This window comes from Parambassis ranga, chromosome 12 (assembly GCF_900634625.1).
Source record: "Parambassis ranga chromosome 12, fParRan2.1, whole genome shotgun sequence".
Taxonomy (NCBI): domain Eukaryota; kingdom Metazoa; phylum Chordata; class Actinopteri; family Ambassidae; genus Parambassis; species Parambassis ranga.
In genome coordinates, this window is record NC_041032.1 from 13,545,999 (window position 1) to 13,568,787 (window position 22,789).

General features: G+C 45.7%; 1 protein-coding gene across 5 annotated transcripts in view; it reads right to left on the reverse strand.

Moving 5' to 3' along the window:
* The window catches only part of mast4 (microtubule associated serine/threonine kinase family member 4), a 61,519-nt gene extending 38,730 nt beyond the window's left edge, over positions 1 to 22,789 (reverse strand). For 4 of the 5 annotated variants that reach the window (XM_028417170.1, XM_028417169.1, XM_028417171.1 and 1 more), the window contains exons 1-3: positions 22,289 to 22,789; positions 9,444 to 9,597; positions 6,737 to 6,870 (exon numbers count right to left, since the gene is read on the reverse strand). In XM_028417170.1, the coding sequence (XP_028272971.1) occupies positions 6,737 to 6,870; positions 9,444 to 9,597; positions 22,289 to 22,519 (519 nt within the window). In that variant the 5' untranslated portion in view covers positions 22,520 to 22,789. Of the gene's footprint in view, positions 1 to 6,736; positions 6,871 to 9,443; positions 9,598 to 16,232; positions 16,503 to 22,288 lie in introns of those variants that run through there. The other variant, XM_028417172.1, reaches the window with a different exon arrangement.

Consider the following 22,789-nt stretch of genomic DNA (forward strand, 5'->3'; position numbering starts at 1 on the left):
ACATGTGCTGCTGTGCAATAACCTGAACTGATGGCTTTGTTTAACGCGGACTCCTGCCTGTTGATGTATGACAGCAGTCTGAATGCAAATGACAGCAGTGACGGGCAGACGACAGACGGCGTGAACAGCTGGAGGTGACAGAGGACCGGCGAACAGGAAGGACGACGGCACATCACAGTCTGAACAGCAGCTACAGCAGAGAGGAGAGAGGCTGGTGCCATGAGACAGCAGGCAGAGAGTGTGAGCGCCATGAAATAAAGAACTCACTGAGCAGGTCAGATCAGATGCACACAGATCAATAGTGTTTCTACATCTTTAATCTGCTGGACCACAGGCGGCTCCTGGGAGCCTCGGCAGGTACTTGCTGTTGTTCAACACTTTGTGGGATTTCCAGGCTCACACTGAGCATGTCAGTGAACGCATCAGCCCGTGGTACCATGTTCAATACAAATCAGTGTGTTTTCCTTATTTCTGACCATTTTAGAGTCAAAATTGGGCACGAATACTTGAAGGAGTTTGAGCTCATCGCTTTAATTCAGGTTAAGGTATTTATTTAAGCACAAAAACATGCCACTCCTCCATCAGCTTTAGTTTGATGCCTAATGAACGTGTCAGTGTGCAGAATGTTATTTTTAGGCTTTTATGGGAAAACAAGAATACGCAGGAGGATGATTGTTTTCCAGTATCAGACCCATTAATGAGTGCTCTAAATAAATACATCAGTTCAGCTGAGTTCAGGCACAATGTCTGTCTGTCTGTATGTATTCATTTTGCAGCAGCGCACCAGCAGATTCACTTTTTGGAACCAGATTCTACCTGGTGCATGTCGGGTCTTTGACTTTGTGCGTCCTCCTCCCTTCAGGTCAGCTTTGTGTCTCTGCTCTCTCAGGAGGTTTGCACTCTGCGTTTTAAGGGCTGCCACGTTCCCTCGTTACAGAACATTTGTTGGACTTGTATAGGTTTTAATGATGCCTATAGCAGCCGCACACATCTTTCATCTTAATTAGGAGCAGCCTGTCAGAAGCTCCAGCCTTGCTCCGTGAGCTTTACTGTACTTTCGACATTCTTTGAATAATAATAATAACAATCCTAAAAAAAAGCTAGTTATCCACACCAGTGCAGCAACATCTGTGCTATGAGCCAGCTGCCTGCTACAACACAGAAAAGCATTTTATTTTCACATTTCACACCTATAAATCCTGTTTATATGTGAACGCAGAAGTTTTATCCCCCCGAGAGCAGCGAGATGTTGCCTCTTTAATCTGGAGGGGACAAATTAAAAGGACATTTGTTTAGCCTCTCAGCTGAAGTGTCCCTGTGCAGAGCTTCTATCAGCTCTTCAGCGATGCTGTGAAAGGACTAATAATCACAGAAGAAAACATTCGTCATCAAAAACCCCTCATCACTCTGCCCACAGCGACCAAACACAGACGAAAATAAATCTCATTTTCCTTCAAAGAATTCCTGAAAAAGGACATTTTATGTAATCTAAACTCTCCTGCATCTTTAACCACCTACAAAAGAAGCTTCAGCCAACATAAAAAAATTATCAAGAATTAGGAGTGGAGGAAGAATAATTAAACGCATTTTTGTCTCTTTCTTTCCTTCTTAAAATGTGCAGTAATCATATGCAAAATGCCTGGCATGTGATTTTGGTGATACTAGGTGGTGGAACACACCTCATGTGGTTGTGTGCAGCCAACTCTCTCTTGGCCAAACTCCATTAGCCTACAGGGCTACGCCAAACAATCATTATGTTTTTAGCAGCTGAGGTATTCTTACAGTCATTTCCATTCCGCATGGTCAACATAATGCATAATTTGCCACTCACTGACCAGAGGAGAGACAGACATGGGACTACAGGCATTTAAATGAGCTGAAACTTTGAATATAACACGCGAGAAAATGTGACAACACACCAGAGAAACCGCAAAAAAGCAACATGTTTTCACATGTTTTCCAGCACTCTAAACAGTTCAGTTCTTTCAGCCTAAACAAGCTCCAGCCTGGGTGATGTCATCTGCTCCTGCTCTGAGGATGAATGGGGGGGAAGCTGCAGCAGCTACATTCATTTGCCTGACAAACTAACTTCCGTGTTTCCTTTTGAATGAAAGTTTCCACAGGAGCGTCCGTTGTGTTTGGTTTAGCGGGACATAAAGAAGCCTTGTGTGGAGGAAGGAGAGGAGGAGGAGGAGGAGGAGGAGGAGGAGGAGGAGGAGGAGGAGGAGGAGGAGGAAGAGTCCAACAAAGGAACAGAATGATTAGGGCACAAGATGAGTCTTTGATCAATGCAAAAAGTGTTATTGGAAAAAAAAAACTCAAAGAGTATAAATTAGAAGTCAGCACTTGTGCCGTCTAATTTTCATACAAAATATTAATCACAGAGAAACACCTTGACGGGAAATGTGTGAACATGAAAGTCAAATGTTACCACTGAATAAATAAACATCACGTCTGGAAAAATTAGACAAGCACACGCACGGACTTTGTGATTCAGAGCACACGCTGGATAAAAGCATCCGTGTCAATTACTGCCCTGTCCAGAGGAACAACAATTACAAATGTAACCTCCTGCTGAGTTTGAGGAGATCAACGTGCAGTTTCCCACCACAATCACGCCTCACTCATAAAAAGTCACACACACAATTCTGCTCCTCAGAAAGTAGCCAGAACTGAGTCCCTCACATGCAGGAGGACACATCGTCACGCACAACTCCTGCTGAAAGGAGCGACCAGTGCCGCCTCCTCACACGGCGCGCTCACATGCAGCTCCGGCGGCTCCTACCTGTAGCCCTCGTCTCCTCAGAATGCTGGACTCATCCATGGTACAGAGCCCCCCGTCTTATCATGCCTCCCTACCGGTGCACAGCCATGCTGCACTGCCTGGCTTCAGCCTCCTGCTCCCTCCTTCCTTTCGCCTCCCTCCCTCCCTCCCTCCCTCAGGCTAAATCTGATCTTAGCAGCTGCTAAACACTTCCATCAGAACTTATCTGATTGGAGGGGGGCAGTCAGCTGACACCTCCTCCTTGTTCCTCTCCTCTGTAACTTCAGGAGAGAGAGGGAGAAGATAGGCAGTTCTAATTTAGCGTAGCAACGGGTGGGAGGTGTGGCGGTGGAGTGGGAGGGAGGGGAGGGACAAGTGGGAGCCCCAAGACTCATTTTCTCCGAGCAGCCACGCTTTTTGGGCACCCTGGATGACCATGAAAATGAGAGGATATCCTTCCCAGCATTGTTCAGGCTCCGACCTCAACAATGAATCTGGCATCCTGTCTGCAGCTCACTGCAGCCACACAAACACACACACACACACCTGAAGGTTAGGTCAAAGAGAGGCTGAGAGAAGCTGTGTACACAGAGGAGAAGAAGAAAAAAGCTTCCTCCATTCACAGCGAGCCGATGCTGAATCATTATCATGCTGGAATCAACCTGTTCTCTACACGGCTCTGTCAATTTCCAGCAATTTCATGCACCGCCGCAGCTCCACGGAGGAGTTTTCACGGCAGCCAGCGAGTGGCCACAGATCTTCACACTCACTAAACTCCATGTACTCACACCCTCGCTGAATTATTAGCATTTGTTAAAAAAAAAAGAAAGAAAAAAGTTGTCTCCATGCTGCCTGTTCTATCCTGCAATTTAGAATTCTGTTTCTGTTTTTCTTTACCCTCCTCCTCCTCCTCCTCCTCCTCTTTCACTCATTTCCATTCACTGAGGTTCTGCACTGTGAATATTAAGTGCCCCCCCCTTCCATCCTCCTCGTCTCTAGCCAAGCTCAAATGATTCCTCTTAGAGGGTACGGTGGCCCGGAATGACTACGACTACGCAGGTAACCAACTTTTCTCATTCTCAAACCTGATGGAGGAGGAGGAGGAGGAGGAAGAGGGCGTCATTTGTGTTTCTATGCTGATAAGACAGCCTGGGTCTGTGAGGTCGGGGTGATCAGCCTGTTTTTTTTTTTTTTTTTTTTAATAAACCTCTTAAAACCTCAAAGGATTACAGTAGTCAACTTTTTCCCCCTGCAGCTTGAACAATGCATCCCGACTGCCTGAGGGAATTACAGAATCCGCTCATGTTCAACCGACCGGTCTCGAGCGGCTGCTCCGTCTGCCACTGCTTAAAGGAACAATTAAGAAAACTACACAATGAAGATGAAGAGCTACGAGGGAAGGGTCATTTGTCTTACTCAAAGGAGGAAAGTCACCATTTCTCTATTAAACATGGTGGCTGTAAGACACACTGCAGCAACAGAACAATTACTCTGATTACTGACGGGTGAGAATGCAAATCATCTGTCCAAGAAAATACTTGACTTGAGATGACTAAATTACCATTTTATTCCTTTTAATTCTGAGGCACTAGAACCAACACGTCCTCACAAAAAAGGTCGTTTTTCACGTGCAGTTGGGGTTTGCTGGTCTAACCTGGTGTAACCCATGAGCGCAGTGTGTTGTTCTGCAAGGCGGAATTCTGTCGAGGATTTGTGTAGAAAAAAAAGTGAATCGTCAACAAACATGCAGAGGTCTTTTGAGAGACAGAGAGGCAGAGCTGGGCGGCCATGACGGCAGACAGTTTGGCCTTGGAGCGAGGCCACAGAGAGAGCCTCTGGGAAGAGTCCAGGGGTTGTCTGTGACTCATTTCCTCCTGGCAGGTGGGCAGCTGAGGTTGTGCGCGCTGCCTTTGGAGAAGAAAAGGCAGCGCCAGGCCGGCACAGGAAGCATGCAGAGAGTGCTGATTGAGTGACCAACAGCGTCCGGCTCTGCCTGAGCTTATCAGACCAAGAGGTGCAGACCTGCAGATGTGAGGCAGGCGGAGGAGGGACGTGGGCGGCCTTGTGAAAGAGTCGATTCCCTCCATACAAAGGAGCCGGAGGAGAGAGAATATCTCCGGATAAAGCTCTGTAGAGCTGATGGATGAGGCACAACTCACACCCTAACAACAAGTGCAAAGATAGTAACCAGGCAGAGCCAGTAGCTGCGATGCATCACCCTCAACGGTTCTCTGGCTAATTCAGATTCAAATAAATTGGAGTGTAAAATAAGATGAAGCTGACGTGGGTCCACTTTGGAGGAAAATCCAATCTTCTCAATTTCTTTAGTTTCCAAGTCAAACAGTGACACATTTGAATTTCACAGCAGAGAAAATTGTATCTCAAACAGAGCAGATGACAGGCCCTGAACGCCCCGACGGCAACCACTTCATCTGAAGTGACAGCTTCATTTATATCAGACACACACAGATGTTTACAGTAACACACAGATGAGGTCGATACGCTTCCTGAGATATTCGCTGGAACGCAACAGTAGGCCGGTACAAAGATGAAAAACGGAGTAATGTTATTCCCAAACACTGAAGAATACTAAAATCACAGTGACAGTGTATGCAGGGCTGATTGATTTGTGTGTGTGTGTGTGAGACTGTTGGTCACAAGTCAGTCAATCATGGCTTCCTAGTTGCACAAAGAAGTGCAGGATTGTTGACTTTGGAAAGCTCAAACTTCACCAATTTAACCTTTTAGACTACTATGACATTACCTAAAGTGTCGCTGGCCTTTTGAAACGTTTGTGACAAAGCTTCACTGTGTCTGGCATCACTGTGCCTCCTGTTTGTTCACACTAAACTGCACTTCCTTCCTCTGCAACAACAAACTACTCCAGCAGCAACAATGCTATCAGTAAAGGACATCTCTGCCTGACAATTACCAGAGAAAATGAAGAGTCCACAAAGGCACAACATCAGGATTATGACGCTCTTATCTCCATATCGCACCACCAAGTGAGCTATTGATTTTCTGCCAAACAGCATCACGGTCAAGAGACAGAGACGCCACGCACACCCGCCGGGAGGGAAGCAGGGAGCGTGTGTGATGAAGACGAGCGGAGAGAGGAGGACGACAACAAAAAGCAATAATAACAGGAGGACAGTGAGGAAGCTGAGGTGGCTGACATCATTCATTCCTTCATGTTGTTGCAACTTTAAAGGACGTACGTGTAAGATGTAGTGACATCTAGTGGTGAGATAGAAGAATGCAACCAACAATAATATTCATAGCTGCACAGAGGTGTGTTTTTGTAATTGAAAATGATAGAATAACAGGATTTGTGTGTAATACACAACTGTATGTCTCACGTGATGCATTCAAGGACTTTCAAAAAGTTAAGCAGCTCTGAGGACATGTCTATATGTAAGACCGATGATAGAAGCGAGGCAGCAACACTGAGTGTAAACAGGGTCAGCATGATGTTAAGAGCTGTGTGGAAAAACAGTTATCAGGTTACAGTGCCTTTTTCTGTGTCGGCCCACTCAGATCACCGAGGGTGTGAGTGTCAGTCAGCCCAAACACACTCACACACTTACACTACCAGCACCCACACACACACACACTTTTTATTACATTAACCTTTTCTGCGAGTGATACCAAGCACACGCAGGGAATGACTCATAGCTAAGCAGCATTGGATTAGCCTCGGCTTTTGATTGCATCTCACTGCTGAGACAATAAGATCACGATGGAGCACATCAGAGGATCTATCGGCGGGATCTGAAGGTCATCTCAGCCCGCGTGATGTCATCGGTTTCAAACCTTGCTTTACTACAGTTTTTTAAATGTTTAAACTCTTAAATTGAATGCAAATATGTTTTGTAAGTACCTTTTCTTCATAAAGGAATTCTTATTTGGGGCCATGCTTCTGTTTTAACATGCTGAGGTGATGTTGAGAGGTCAGAGGTCAGAATGACTCACCAGGCTGGATGTGAGGGAGGGATCCGACTTTCCGAGGTTCCCTGAACACATGCGGAGCAGGTTTGAGATCTCAGAGGACGGCTGCCACGCCACCTGTGCCGGCTGGGCGTTGGTCGGCAGCAGGAGGTATTTTCCTGCAGAATAAGAGGATGACATCAGCTCAGCTTATGTGACAGAAAAAAACAATTAATAGTGACACCTGTGGCCATAAAGTGAACTGCAATTAGCTAATACGACCAGCCAGCCACCTCTTCTTTGCTACGCTTGTGAGCATGGAAGCTAAGCTTAGCCTGCTACACATATTAGCTTAGCTGTAAACGTCTGGTATCTTCACTTTTGAAGTGCATACAGATAGTGAGGTGTAGTAATAATGATTTTATGTAATTAAAGGATCTGAAACTTTGCCACAGTGTGAACTCCATCCAGCCTACAGGTCAAAATGGCGGGGCCGGTAACATTAGAAAATCCTCTGTGTGTTCCTCTTAGCTGTTTTAAGCTGGGGCATTTTGACCCTTGGCAGCCAGGCTGGATGTTAAAGAGTTAAATTAGGCCAGAGATTGGGGGGAAAGCCTATTAAGAGCTCAGTGAGCATCCTAACATTACATAACCAGAGCGCCCACACACCACAGGTTTACAGTAAGAGAAGAAGAACTGAAGTCTGAACTCCTGCAGCTAGATGGCGCTAAACTCTGCTTCTAAAACCCCACCATGACAGCACTTCTGTTAATTCACAGTTTTTGTCTTCTTTATGCAGATTTTTTTCCACTTCAACATTGATGATCACAGTAAAGACCCTCAAAAGGAGACCAAACAGGATGAGGAGGGGGAACCTGAGGTCCTTCCTTCCTTTACCGGCAAATGTTTTCTCATGTTTCCCTGGCGGACCTCATCACATCCTGGCACGAAGGAAACCTCCCGTCAACACTTTTAGAAAGGAGGGCATGGGGAGGTGTGGGTCAGATGTATTTACATGTAGCACAGGTGTGTGTGTGTGAGGTCGAGGTCATCTCCCTCACTGACGCAAATCATAAAATATGAACCATGATTTGAAATCTCTTTTAAATGCATCTCCAATACAGTAACAATGATTTTAACCCCTTCAGGGCTCTTGTATTCACCGCTGGTCGTCTCTCAGCCCTGTTACATTTTCAGTTACTGTGAGCTGTTAGACTGAAAAATGATATTTCGTGAGTGCACACGGTGTGTTTTTGACAATTTTTTAATTAATACATGTAGAAACGGTGCATTCAAAAGCTCAACACTTCTGTCTGTTGTTGCAGGTTCTTTAGGTAAAATTTAAATCCTGCTGCCTGACCAGAAACAGCTTCACAGTGAGACACTTCTCTGGATCAGCAGTGAATTTAGAGGCATTTAGCATGAGGGTTAATGTTATAATTCAGACCAGCACCTGATACAAACACAATCTTCAATCGTTTTAATCAGGGAGGTGAAGCCCTCCATATTTACCTCACAGAGGAGGAACAGCAAACTGTTTGAAGCCACGAACACCATCAAAGTGGTGGAAGTAAACGAGGCCAGCAGGCACAACGAAGGACGGACGGATAAATCTGACTGTCCAGAGGGGGAGAATGTTTCTGACCTCATGTACGGCACACATTCCTGTATCCACAGGTGGATCAAATGGTTCGTTAAAAGGTCCGTTCTTACTGGTACCAGAGTGTAAACCCACAGTACAGTATGTGGATGAGGACTTGGCTGTCAGGTACTTTATATTCTCCACATGTCCGCTGCAGGATTTGCTGCCTACCAGCCGCCCAAACTCTCACATTCTGGATTTTACAATTCCACTGGGAGATCTTTCTGCTGACTCTCCTACATCACAGGGACGTGTTGGGTTTTATTATGAGACGACACACACAAAGTACAGAATGAAAAAAAAACACAATAAAAAGTGTGTGTGTGTGTGTGTGTGTGAGAGAGCTCGCAGACTCTAATTTTAAACCACAGTCCACATTTCAGCCATTCAGCTGCAACGACATGGAGCTAAACTGCACTGTGTAATATTATTATTATAAATTATTAATGCAATGAGACCCATGCATGTTGGTTTGGTGGCATTGATCCATTGATTATGTATTTTAAAAAATGGCTCCATTTGCCATCTGCTGTTGGAAATCCTCCTGAGCTGTGCAAAGGTTTGTGCTGGCCAAGTGTTGACTGTCTGGCACCTGACTGACATTTTACATATTTATATGCAGCCTCCAATCAGAGGAGGACCGCCATCTTTTTTCCTCATCTTTCACTTTCAATCATATCTTTATGTGCAAAAACAAGCCATGATTCCACTGTTTCCACAGAGGTGCAGGACTTTATAAAATGTCACGTTTTAGCATTTTTCAAACTCATTCAGTGGGTGGACTTTGACTCAGAGCTGGGTGGGAAAAGTTACGAGTTTATCCGACTTCCAGGCTCAAACCCCACAACAGTCATTTGATTTGAAAGCTGCACTTTTATTATCCTGATCGGCACTCAGAAGAGCGTGACATCATCTTTTTCCAGCTGCGTCCCACCCATCTCAAACCAGAGAGAGAGAAAATATGAAGCTCCTCCAAGCTAACAGGGAGCAGTTCACAGCAGGGTCTGTGGATTATCCTGATTATGCTGACTGATTTACAAGTTTTATTTCAAAGCTCCTAACTTCATAAATTCCATTTGCCTCTAATGTACCAAGAAATCAGGCGGTTACCTGTGAGGCCTCCACCCAGGCTCCTCCTTCGAATGTGTCTTCCATCCTCACTGAGATGACGTTTAAACTTGAGAGCAGGACTCAATCCGTGAGCCAGATCAGGGTTACTGGACTTTCTGAGGGATGTGGAGGGAGGATAGAGGATGTTGTCCAGCTGAGGAGAAAAAGAAAAAGACAGGATTGAAACCTGTGAAACTAAATGTTCTATAATGTAGAATAATTCTGCAGGTCTGGACACATTTACCCAGTACTTTCTGGCCATGCTAACCCTGTGTATCATTTTGTAGCTGAGAAAATGAAGGAGAAGCTTGCTCTGACCTGAGCTGCAGGATGTAATATATCATTGAGAAATTACCAGCAAGTAGCCGAACGGCCGGCACTGCTGGGTCATGTTTTCATGTTTTCATGTTTTCATGTTGTCATAGTAACAAACAAATACAGCAAATGCGGCTAGCGAATCCGGCTAGCGACGTCCTACTTCCGGTTAGCGGTGTGATACTTACGCACGACGTATGCGCACACGCGGTCCTATCGCGGTCTGAACAGACTCTGTATATTACGAGGCGCCACCTAGTGATTTGGAGGACTGCAAACAAGCCGGATTAAGCTAGATTGAGTGCAGACACGCGTGCGCGATTTTGAAAATAGGTCTGAACGTATCCAGCTTAAAGGCTGTCTGGGCTCAATCCTACTCTAGCTGGAATGACGTTCTCCAGTGTGAACAGGGCCTGAATGTTTAATGGGATTAAACAACTGACATTAAATAAAGGAGTATAAGGTTGTATGCACACATCACAGCAGCTTATTGTGTTGTCTGAAGAGCACATAAAGCCCAGCGGTGAGGAAGAGGCCCTCCCTGAGAACACAAAGATATCCACGGCTGAGAGCAGCCCGTGGAAGGAAATGCCCTCTGCCTCTCTGTGTGGCATGAGTCATGATCCCGGAGCTCTGAAGGGCGGCTCGACCTCGCAGGGGATGCAGGGCAGGAGCGACAAGAGCGCCTGAAATTGATATAATCTCACGGCACTCATTAAAGACGTGTGCATCGGTCACAGTGCAGAAAGCAATAACTAGAATTGATCAAACAGCCGTGGGGTGGAAATAGATGGAAACAGACACTATAGCCTCCAGATCTCATGACCCTGATGTTTCAGAGCTGTGCAACAGAGACCTTCAGTGTTCGGATCCTAATATATACCACTCAGGCCGAGCAGGGATGTCATAACTACAGCCTGAGCTGCAGCCGTGTTCCATGAAGGACCACAGAACACGCATGTCCAAACACACACCAGCTGGATTTACACAGAGCTGGTACATACGGTCTGCACACTGTCAGTGTACGGAGGCATGAGCGCACCCAGAGACACCAGCTTCTCTCTGTGTTTGTGTCATAAATGAGTGATCAGTTTTCAGATTTCGTATTCACATGCTCAAAATTGAGAGATAAGAACGTGAGGAAGCGGCACGTAGACCCACGAGACGTGTTAGCATTAGCATTAGCATGCCATTAATGCCAAAACTCATCAGGGGAGTTTGGATGAAATTGATCGGGTCTGCCTCTGCCGGCTCACCTTCCACCCAGAGTGCCTCCCGGTGCCAGCTCCTCAGCAGGTAAACAAATGCACACACACACCCACACCCACAAGATGTACAACCCATCAGGCCACTTCTGGCCCTGATGCTCATGTGCCTATTGAGCAGTTTGTGGCAGCATATCTCCATATAAACCGAGCTGTGTGTTCCAGCAGGAAGGTCATCAGCCTTCCCTCAATAATAAACTTTTTTTCATGTGCAGAAGTTGCAGCTGATCCGTTTGCTGCAACCACTGGTTTCCTGTCTCAGTGGTCTTCCAAAGAGTAAGAGATATGAGTTTCTGCCATATCTTTACCACAGGATTTAGTTACAGCAAGTTGTGCTGTGACTTCTTAAAGAGCTGTCAGAGGTTGCTCAAAAATTAGTTATTGTGCAAAAAAATATAAACATCAACAAATAAGAGAGGAAATGAGCAAAAAAAGCAGCACAAAGTAAAACTAAACAGTGAAACTAAACTCAAGTGCAGAGTGTTGTAACCACACCTGACAAAGATCAACCAGTCCCCCTGCCACATTTCTCCAACTATCTGGCATCCTCCTACAAGAGGAAGAGGAGTGCTACGTTTAGCTGAAGAAGAGATAAATGTAGGACTGTTGTCTGCTGTGATGGCTGCAAACTGTTTTAAGTCACTGCATTAACAACATTAGCTCCTGCAGTCTGGATGTACATCATCTGTGCAGGGCCGTATATTCACATTAGGTTATGTCATTTCAAAGCAAACAGACGATAAGCTAACAGTGCCCCTGTAAGCAGCTTAGAGCCTAGTCAGCGATAAATCGTCCTGTCACACTGTTTACCGCTGACAGAGACGCAACAACTGGAGGGAGCGTGAACAGCAAACAAGAAGTGATACTGCTTTTGTAGAAGTGCTCGATTTCCCAACGCACTTTCATCATCTCTGCTTTTCCTTCATGGCTGTTTGGATCATTACAGATGTGTAGCAACCACAGCAGCAGCGTTGTTTCAGATCAAATTAACCGTCACATAAAGGGAAGTCAGATCCTCTGGAGCCTGTGTGCAGGGTCAAAGTCTGAAGTTTGACTATTTGCATCTGCTTTGCAAACATGGAGTATCACTTAATCAATATTTTTAAAAAAAGAAGCGTCCAACAACAAACAAGCTTAACTGTATCATCCTCGCAACCTTTTGCCTTCATGTTCCGGCTGCATCATAACACAACTGTGAGCCAGTGAAAACAGTGGAGGGCTGCCAACGCCGGCCATCTCATCTGATTTTATTTATTTTTATTCAGCCATGAATCATCTGCATGATAACTTCTGAATCCCAAACATCTGCTTTTAGGACTGGGTGTCAGCCCTGTAAATGCCTGTTCGATTACAGTGGGCTGCACGCTCAGTTCACTTTGTGTTTGCACAACAAGTAGAGGCAGAGTTTTTCTGGCAGCAGCCGCTGAACTTTCACCTACCGTTCCCTCTCCCTATACCTGCAGCAGCAGGGAGCAACATCCAGCCTGACCTCTCCTCCTCCTCCTCCTCCTCCTCCTCCTCCTTTCCACCCTCAGTTTTGCACACAGTGGACACTACCAACAGCCTTTTGTTGCCAAAGCAGACAGCAAACAGCTGAAACAATAAAAGGTGGGCAAAGCGCTGCACGCAGAGACAGTTGTGTTTACTGACCACCACAACCTGCATGGATCCAGACTCTATTAGCGTGTTGTCATGTGGGTGCTGTCACACTATCCTCATTTACACAACAACCCTGTAACTTTGATTGTATGACAGATAAGCACATTGTGGCATCCTGACTGCTCGGTGGGTGTCAAAAACACACCAACCACAACATCCGCTCAGCTTCAATGACAAACAGAGAAAATAAATAAATAGATCACACTGATCACTTTCACTTTCTATACATCCTGCAGTCATAAATCCAGATTAGAATACATTTAGCTGGTTGATTTCCATCCAATGTTTGGGAAATAGAGCTGCTTAATGGTGCACTGCCAGCCTGTGGTTCATCAGGCTGTTTTATAGAACATACGACAATAGAAACATATTGATCATGTTGACAATATTCCATCCATTCATGTTCTTCCACTAATCCGGGGTCAGGACGTGGTGGCAGCAGTCAAACATTAGTCACATATTACTAGGAGAGTGTGTCCTCAGTCCTCAGTGCTGATGGGGGAACAGTTCCAGCTTCAGTAAATAAGGCTGACCATGCAGAAAGCAGAGCAAACAGAGCTGCAGCGCCTGGCGTCGACCTTCTACCCTCCGAGGTTACAGACACTGAAGGTGGGAAAGAGTCGGCTGTGAGAGGAGAGGCGCCTTTTCTCCCTATACAGCACCGGTAGATATACAATCCTACACACAGCTACACAAACAAACAACAGAGAGAGCGGCAGGAAGAGGCGTACGGACTGCAGGACAGGGATGAAAGCTGGATGCAGGAAGACACTGTGGAGTTCACCAAAAAAACAACACGACTGCATGCACACGGACACACACTCCACCTCTTTATGTTAGCTGTGTGCTACAGGCTGCACTCAGGGTTTCCACACTGTAAAAATGATCTGCAGCGGTCATGTGAAGGCTGCACAGGCGGACATCTTCACACCACAGGATATTAATTCCCCTTTGAAGGCTTTGTGGTGAAGTGTTGTTTATAATTTCAGACGGATGAAAGGAAGCTTTTAAAAGTGGGAACAAATTGTTATTAACGTCCTTCACTGGTTGCTAAGACACAATGAGCACAAGCTTACAGTCAAACAGGAAGAGGGAGCTCATACAGCAGGAGGCATTACACCTGACAGTCACTGCGCTCCCTGCTATTGTTTCTCCATCATATCCCTCTGTGACCAGTTTCTGAGAATAACATGCACCGTTACTGTAACAACAAAATGTACATGATGCACCAGAGAGGGATTTCAACTATTAATAGTCATGTTTGTGGACAGAAAGCGGCAGAGATCTGACCACAGAGTGGTGCCTCTGACATCATCACAAGTGGTACTTGCAGAGTAACAGTTCATTAACCAACCAGGCAGTGCAATCTCAGTGATTTACTATTGTGGTGTGAATAGATCACAAGTTCAAGAGAGGAAAAGGATCAAAAACTGATTTAGGTTTAGGATTAATGCTGTTAGCCATTAGCAGTTAGCTCCCTGGGAACAATCATAGCTGCTATAACACAATGTGTAGCCAGTAAGTGTACTGATGTCCTCAACACTGAATGCATTACTGGACAAGCCCCGGTGTTGACACGAGCTGTGCAAACATCTCTTAAGATTAAGCTTTAAAAACACACCGAGATACCAAATAATCCAGAGTTTATTAAACCCACAGGCGTCCTTGATGCAAGCTGTGCAGCAGTAGAAGACACCGCTCCACGAGCTATTAAGTCACTCCTGAAAAAAGCCCCTGAATGTCCATCAATTCTTGAGGAAACTCCGGCAGTTTTGTGGTTTGCTGGAGTTTTGGTGGCCTCTCAAAAGATGAGCCAGTCCCCATAGAGTTAAAACAAATTCCTAACTGGAGCAGTCAGGTTTTAGGCACATAGCAGTGGAGGGAGCCGCCCACAACTAGCGTTAGCTGAAACTCAGAAGGCTTCTATTTGAGTTATCCTAACATACCAACATAAGAGGAAATCTAAACATACTGTTTACACTGCCTCCTCATGTGCAGAATCACTCTTACCCTCGAGCTGCACCACTTCACTTCACAGGAGATGTATGAGAGGATTCTTTCTCTCCTCTTAGTTTCCTGGTCTAATCATATAAGGTTATGGCTCTTCATTGTTTACATGTTGATGTAAAGTTCTCTGTGAACTCCTGACCACGGTCATCCGTCTCTTTCCCAGGGTCATCAGCAGCAGAGCTACCCGACCTTGACACCCTGCATCTGTCTTATTCAACTCTCCCCCGAATTCCACTCGGCCTCCCTCTTCCTCTGCTCTCTGCACCGAGTGTTTACTCCTGAGGATAACGGCACTTTAAACTCTCTAACCCGAGGGCTGTGTGATTGAACCTCTTCACGTGGTATTTAGTTCACATTTCAGTCACCCTTCATAACGACACTCCTTCATCAGCCAAAAATAAAATAATAAATGCTGGGGTATCTGAACTTTGCCTGCTCTCACTTGGGAATCCAGTTTCCTGTGTTGACAAGATCTAAAGTTAGAAAAACACAGAGGCCCTTTCATACAATTACCCATGTTAAGTTATCCTCAGCGTTGTGGGGAGTTAAACCATGCACCCTTTCTTCTACTGTGGACGTTATGTTTTCCTGCAGAGAGGCAAAGATCCTTATTGTAAACTCTGCTGTTGTCTGATAGGCCTCAGGCTGGGGAGCAGCTCTTCAGTTGTTGATGTGTATCTGGGATTTGACCAGAAGATGACTCTCGACAGAGCTGCACTGCAGTGAGACCACTGAGCAAAAGCAGTGTTAACAGAAGCCTTGAGTTGATTTCACCACCAGTCATGTGACCAGAGCAGGTGTCGGTTGAAGGCACTTCCAATCATCAGGTGAAGGTGTTCCTCTGCAGGGCAGCTGAGATTATGCTTCAAGATCGGGTTAGAAAGAAGGTTAGAGATCCAGGACAAGCTCAAAGTAGTCCGTAGATCCGCAGCTCCTCCATGTTGAGAGGAGCCAGCTGAGGCGGTTCAGGGACCCTGTAAGGATAAAGCCTGCTCCCAGAGGTTGACCCATGACTCACCAGAGGGATTATATGTCCCAGCTGACCTGGGAATGACTGAAGATACTCCAGAAAGGAGTCCCCGTGGACTTTGAAAGATGAGTGGATGGATAAGTTCTCCTCTGGTTGTTGATTTCCTCCTCTAGCCGTCTCAGAGATGGTCACCCCTCATATGAGTTTAACACTTTTACAAGGTGTCCAGAAAAAAAGACATGCAGACCTCTCAGATATGAAGACTCTACAAATCTCTCCGGGTCTACCCCCATCTGTCTTTTGACACCTCATGTTGGATCTGCTTCTCATCATAATGACCTTACACACAAACACAGAGTGCTACATCCTGCAAACGTCTCGATCTTCCACAAGTGCAGTCTCCCAGAGCACGTTCCCAAAGTGAATCCTCTCTGGACCAGCTGAAAACATCTGCTTATAACACTAATTGAGTCCCAGCTACTCAATTCTGGACCTGTATGGTACTATCACACTAACATTTAACACTTTTTCCAAGCTTAACGGGCAGTCTAGACTGTTGCCGTCTCTTACCTTGCTTCCCTGTGGCGATGCACACAGACCTACGCCTGAATTCCGACCGAGAGACATGGTCAGTTAGATACCAGCAAACTTTCTTCTCTGGTGTACCTTTGAAAGTCCGTCAGCGCAGACAACGCAGCTTAAACACAGTCGAAGCAGAGGAGAGAAGAGTCAAACATCAAGGATGGATCCTGGACTGACACAGTCCACCGTAAGAGCGAAAAGAGTCTTAACCAGCTTGCATTAATCCTCTTAGCCCTCAGAGCGTACACTGACACGGGATGTCCCTCTAATCATCCTGTGTAGATAAATGGCTGCTTATTTGGGGACAGAGGTCTTACCATTGCACAGAGACAGAGGGTTAAATATTGACATGGACACAACTGAAGCAAATATTGATACACCAGCAGTGAGACAGCTGCACTTATAGATTTAGGGAGCAGGTCCTCACAGAATCAGAAGTGTTGGCAAAGTTTTGGCGGAAGTGAGAGAGCCAGAGGATGTCTCCTCCAGGGTGATCCTCAGTAGCTCAGAGGCCAACTGGAAAGGAGATTTGCAGGAAGAGGGTCCTGGTTTGAGTAGATGACCAGGAGCATCATTATCTGGAGCAGCATGTGTCACAGTTATGATGCATGTCCACATGATTACATGCAAAGCCAGGACTGTTGCCGAGCAACCCACTTATATCCAAAAAGCACGCTGACTTCGTCCCCCCAGACGTGCACCGTTTTCACAGATCATATCTCCTACAGTGTTGTGAAAGGCCCTGATTCCAATCAGCATCTGCAGGGTTGTGTTTTAGTCCAACACACGCAACACCGGAGGGGAAAGCTCTGCTGTTAGCTCGCACAGGGTCTGTTTACCAAAGTGACACCGCACACTCAGCTCAGTGTCTGAACTGAGGTCTGATGACGCATGACTCCTTCTCATCCGAACACTAAAGACATGCTGCCATTGTTTTTTTTTCTTTTAAGGCTGGTTTGAATTTCGAAACTTACACCTGCTCCATTTACGGTATAAAAGTTTCACCCAGGTGCAAAGCAAAGAGGGCTTAAGGTGGAGCAGTGCACAAGTCAGAAGCTAAACGTGGACATAGATACATAGAAACCTGCTGATTCTAGGGTGTGCTGCTTGGTTCATTTGGTCCAGACCAGTGTGAACTCTAAAACCAACCAGATAAAGTCACATCCTAACAGGTTGTATGTCCAAATTTGACAGTCCCAAGCTGTCATGTACTCTTTCAATATTGTGTGGTCGCAGGATGATTAAGGCTGAGGTTGTGACACTACATCCTGCTTCTAGTTAATTCTGGTTAGTCCATGTCAGTTTGTTTGAATCTTACCAAACTTCCCATGTGTGAACACTCCCTTAAAATCTCCAGCTGAATCATGCAGCTTTGATTCTTCTACTTCCACGTCAGCTACATCATAAAAACATTTAGATGACGACACAGTCTCAGCTCCGCCACAGAGTGTATTTATTTTTTAAACTTGTCTCGTCTTGTCCATAAATTATCCAAATGTCTTACACAAATCCAGCTAAAACTAACTCACACTGCCTGGTTACCGCTCTGGTTGCAGGGTAAACAGCTGTGAACATGCACCAAGTTGTTCCATCAATAAAACAAAGGACTGCTTTGAGAAACCGTTACAGCCTCAAACGTTATTTCACAAGATCATTACATAAGATTAACAATGTGGCTACGTCTGACCTTAAAACCCCTTCTTTTCCACAGAACAACAACAGGGCAGGTGAAAGGAACGGTCAAGTTTCTCACACACTGACCACATCTGTACGCATGTTCCCCCAAAAAGCTCCTCTTAAGGAGTGTGTCAGCAGAACGGGCCACTTCAGCTGTGATGATTAAACTGTTGACGAGCTGCTGCTGCACACACAGAGTGGAGGAGGTTGGCAGTGTGTGTGATGCTGCGGAACGAATCTGTGCGAGGCCGATGCAAACTCTGAACTCTGAACCTCCCAGCAGAGCCCGAAATACAGAATCAAAAATCAATGATGAAGGAGAAGCAGCGAGTTTAGGTAAAACTGAGGCTTGGTTGGTCCTATCAATGTGAAGAGGCAAAGGCTACGTTCAGATCACCAGGACTCAATACTGATCCCTCTGGTGTCTGTATGGACTCACAAAGCCGGTTCTCAATTCGGATTTTTGAATCCAACTCCAGTCAAAGTTGGATCTATATCAACATAAATGAAAACTGTCAAGTTGGAATGTATACTTTTTTTTGAGTTGCAGGGGAGAGAACAGGACCAGACACAGTAAGAGTATAGTAGAGCATACTTCAGCTTTGTCCGCATAAAAAAATGCACTCCCAGGTCTGCACCTGAGGGAAGATATTCAGAAAACCTGAGGTGCAGACAGGCAGGTTTTACTTGTGACGTCTCATCTGTGAGGTGCAGCTATAAGTAAGTAAAAACTATAGGAATGTTCTCTGTTCTGAACCACTGCATACATTTCTTTTGCAATTTAACATTTGAAGCATGGAACCAAGCCTCCTCCTCCTCTTCCTCCTCCTCCACATCCAAGAGTCATTATTGAGTACACAGTGGCTCAAAGAAACCAAGCTCAGAGGTCCAACAGTCCACAGTTTGGCTCAAATGCACCAACTTCTGCACCAACATGAGCCATTAAAACTTCCACACTGATGCAGCAGGGTCACTGCCTGAATGAATGACGTCCATTTAAACAGATTATTGGCTGTAAAATAACTTCCACACCCTTCTCTTTATCAGACGGACGGACGTTTCTGGACATGTGAGATAAACGCAGCTGCAGAGTCCTGCTAACCTAAACACAGCCGCTCTGATGCTGCTCTGCAGTCTGCTTAATCCTCCGGTTAAAGCCGTCTGCTGTGCGCCAACTTTCACACACGGTTACTCCTAATTTGAACAAAACTTATTACTTACAGCAGAGGACTGTTCACACCGCGGTGCTCCACCGGGAGGCGCCGAGGAAGACGGGACCTGTTTGTTTTTTATTGATTTTGCTTTTAGGGAAGTCAGTTTTATTTGGCTGTTGTAAATTATTCGACTGCTCCACACACAAACAAACATGAGCCCGTCAGCGGCTGATGGATCAAGATAAATGGGCATGAAATTAGTGAAACGGCTTCACTGAAGGGAAATAAAGAAGAAGAGGGAAAGGATGGATCAGTTTATGTTGCTCATCACTCTGCATTAAACATAATCCACCTACAACAAAACATCTGTAGTCAAGACAGACCCTGTAAACTCTGTTATAATTTAAAGGAACACTGAGATCTAATGAGAGGGATTTATAGCAGAAAGTGGTGGGATTAAGATTAAAACAAGTGCAAACACCCACACTCAGACAGAATGGAGGTGATATAAACACAATCATTAAGACACACGCTGCTGCCGTATTTCCATCTATTTGGCAGAGGCGTCCGTGGTTGGGTTTAAGGATTAAATTACAGGGTTAGTTTCCATGAAACATCATTATTCTGGTTACCATAGTTACAACTCCAGCCCCTTTCTGCAGCATGATTTGCTTGAAGCCTGTCAGAACGCCCTTACTGATGAAAACTAAAGCCAAACAAGAGTAAAGTCATGACAACAACCTGACACGCCACACTTCATGAAGCTTCCACAGACTACCTTTCAAGGAAGCTGTGGCAACATATAGACGACAACCCTCCTGTTCCTACACTGTGCCATTGTGTTTTGATGAACGGGATGATGAGAAGAAACAGATCCCACAACAAAGAAAAGAGCAGAGAGGAGCTAGGCTAACCTTACTTAAGTGTTCGGCCTTAAGGAGCAGCGCTAACAGCAAAAAGCCACTTTTAGTGCAATTTACTGTGGACCCACTACAACATTTTTGTCCCAATTAATCATTCAAGATGCCTTAGACCTGCACAGAAAACAACTAAACCTGCTGGTTTCTATGACATAATGACAAATATAATGTTATTATCTTCATATTGGCTGCTGATATCTCTAATCTCACATCCAGTAATCCAGAATCTGCTCCTAAATCTGAACTGTATGCTTCCCATTTTAATCTGTTTCTGGTATCATGTCTTGTTATTGAAAGAAAGGATTATGTGTGGCATAATCTGATCTGACTGTAGATAATGTTCTCTGTTTCTGCCCACAGCTCTGGACAGATTTAGATGTCTGGAATGGACACAGAGATTTATCAATGTGAGAAAAAAAACAACACTCACACGGTTGTTATTATAAGTGCGAACAGAGCCGGTCAGCATGAAGAGGCGACGTCATGCGAGTTCTCAGAAGACTTTCCTTCTTTAACTCCAGTCAAAGGTCAGGGTTCCCTGACTGAACCAGCGCTAGCTCCGCTGACAGGCTACCCGACCTGCTTTGTGGTCTCTCAGTTCAACAGGTCAGGTTACGTCTCTTCTTCTTCTTCTGTGGCCAGCACACGAAGGGTAAAAATGAACTGGCATTTCAAAAGGCAACATGAGGAAAGGGTGCAGAGTTCACACTGAGTGCACCTCATCCAAAATAACATTATATTTCCATCAAATAAACATGTTTTACAGGTGTCGCTGAACGAAACACGACACCGTGACCCCTATTAAGGTAATGGAACTGTTATCCAGCCACACCACACATGACACCACCCCAGGGACGAGGAGGAGGAGGGGGGGGGGGGGTCCGTCATGCTAACAAACCCTGATTTAAATTTAAACCTCGCACCCAGTTCGCAGTTTGTTTCATGAAGAAGACGCAGAAGGAAAAAGTTGCACCGTTCTCCTCTGGAGTTCCTTCACTGCTTATATTAGACATCAATAAACATGACAGACAACCACACCCACAGCCTGAAGCCGCGCTGCATGATGGTATCATTCAGGAGAAGGTTTGTCGGTCAGAAATCTGACACACACACACACACACACACACACACACATCAGGCTACAGCGTGCAAATACAAGCCAGTCAAACCAGTCTGCGTGTAAAGTCTTATTAAAAAAGACGCTGAGACACCGGGCCTGTCTGTTTCTTGAGTTCCAAGTTAAGTTACAGAGCTAAGTATCACCTTAAAGCTCGCCTGCTTCTTTAAAAAAAAGTCTCTTCTCCCAGCTGCATTTCCCCATCCAAGGACAGGATGTGTCCTTATTTAAAGAACAAACAGTTTGGAATCCAAACAGAGTGCAATAAAGAGCAGAATCACAGTCTGTGGAGTTGATCCACCACCACACCACCACACAGCTGCATCTCTGAGTCTGCAAACTGCTGCTGGACAACCAGATGTCATCCAATCACTGTCCAGCTGGGACACTGAAGGTCAGTCAGAGGCTGTTTAATGGTCAAATATATATATTTTCCTTCTGCTCATCCCAAACCCGACTGAAGGTCAGCCAGACTCTGACAGAACTTCAGTGTCCCTGCTGGACGTAGGTTTGTGAAGACCAGCTTTAGGTCTCTGAAGGAGGCTCAGACCGTCGCCATGTTGGTGGCCAAGAGGTGGAGGTGAGGTGGGCATGGACACAGACACCCAACATCTTACTGCCATGTCCACTCCGCCTTTCACCGGCAGCAGACTCCAGCATCATCATCACGGTGGATCATTTCTTTCACTGGTGTTGGACTGAGGCCAAACTTTGCTACATCCACAAAACTCAGGGCCCTTGTAACACAAAATCTGAACAAAAAGGCAACAACAGAACATATTGTTGACTTGACTCATATACAAAACACAGCATGGCCTCCTTTAACAGGCAGCACACTGTCAGCAGGAGGAGCTCAGAGAAGCTCTGAGGCTGGTTCTGAGGCTGGTTCCTCTGGGGCTGCTGCAGCTGGCTGTTTACAAACATCCTGACAGCAGGAGTCAAGTTAATGAGTCTGACTGCGGGAATTACAGGGATTACACACCTCAGATTAACTCTGTGCAGCCTGGAAACTTTCAACCAATCTCATTATTATTTGATTAATCGATTATTTGAGTTGGAAAAGCTCCACGGATGTTTAACTTTAAACCCCATTGTTGCATGAAGGGCAAAGAAAACTTATAAAGCGCCAACTACACGTCTAAATGTGTAAACGTGTGTGTGTGTGTGTGTGTGTACCATCTCGTCTTCCTCCTCTTCATCCTCCTCCTCCTCCTCCTCCTCCTCCTCTGCGTTCCTCTCCTCCACGCCTTGGAACTCCAGGCTCTGTCCGTCTTCTCCGTAAACTTTGACATCCAGCGCAGCCGCCACTTCCTCTTCTTCTTCTTCCCCCTCAGACAGGGTCTCCGAGCCGGACAATGACAGAGTCTCTCCGCTCCCGGACGCCTGATATCGGTCCTGCTCCGTCATGTCTGCCTCTCACCATCCAAACAGAAGCGACTAATTAACCTGTCGGCGCACCTGCTCAGGTCATTTTCAGTCGCGACACTATGACTTATTTTTTTGTTCCGACTCGAGTAAACAAAGTCACGACGCCGCCAAAAGTTACTCGAATCGATGAAAGCACTGATCGATCCGGATCCGGACCCGTGGCGCCGGGCAGAGGTGTCCGCCTCAGTGTAAAGTTGTCTCCTGTGGGTTTGTGTCGCTCATAACTTTGCTGGCAGCGTGAACCCACGC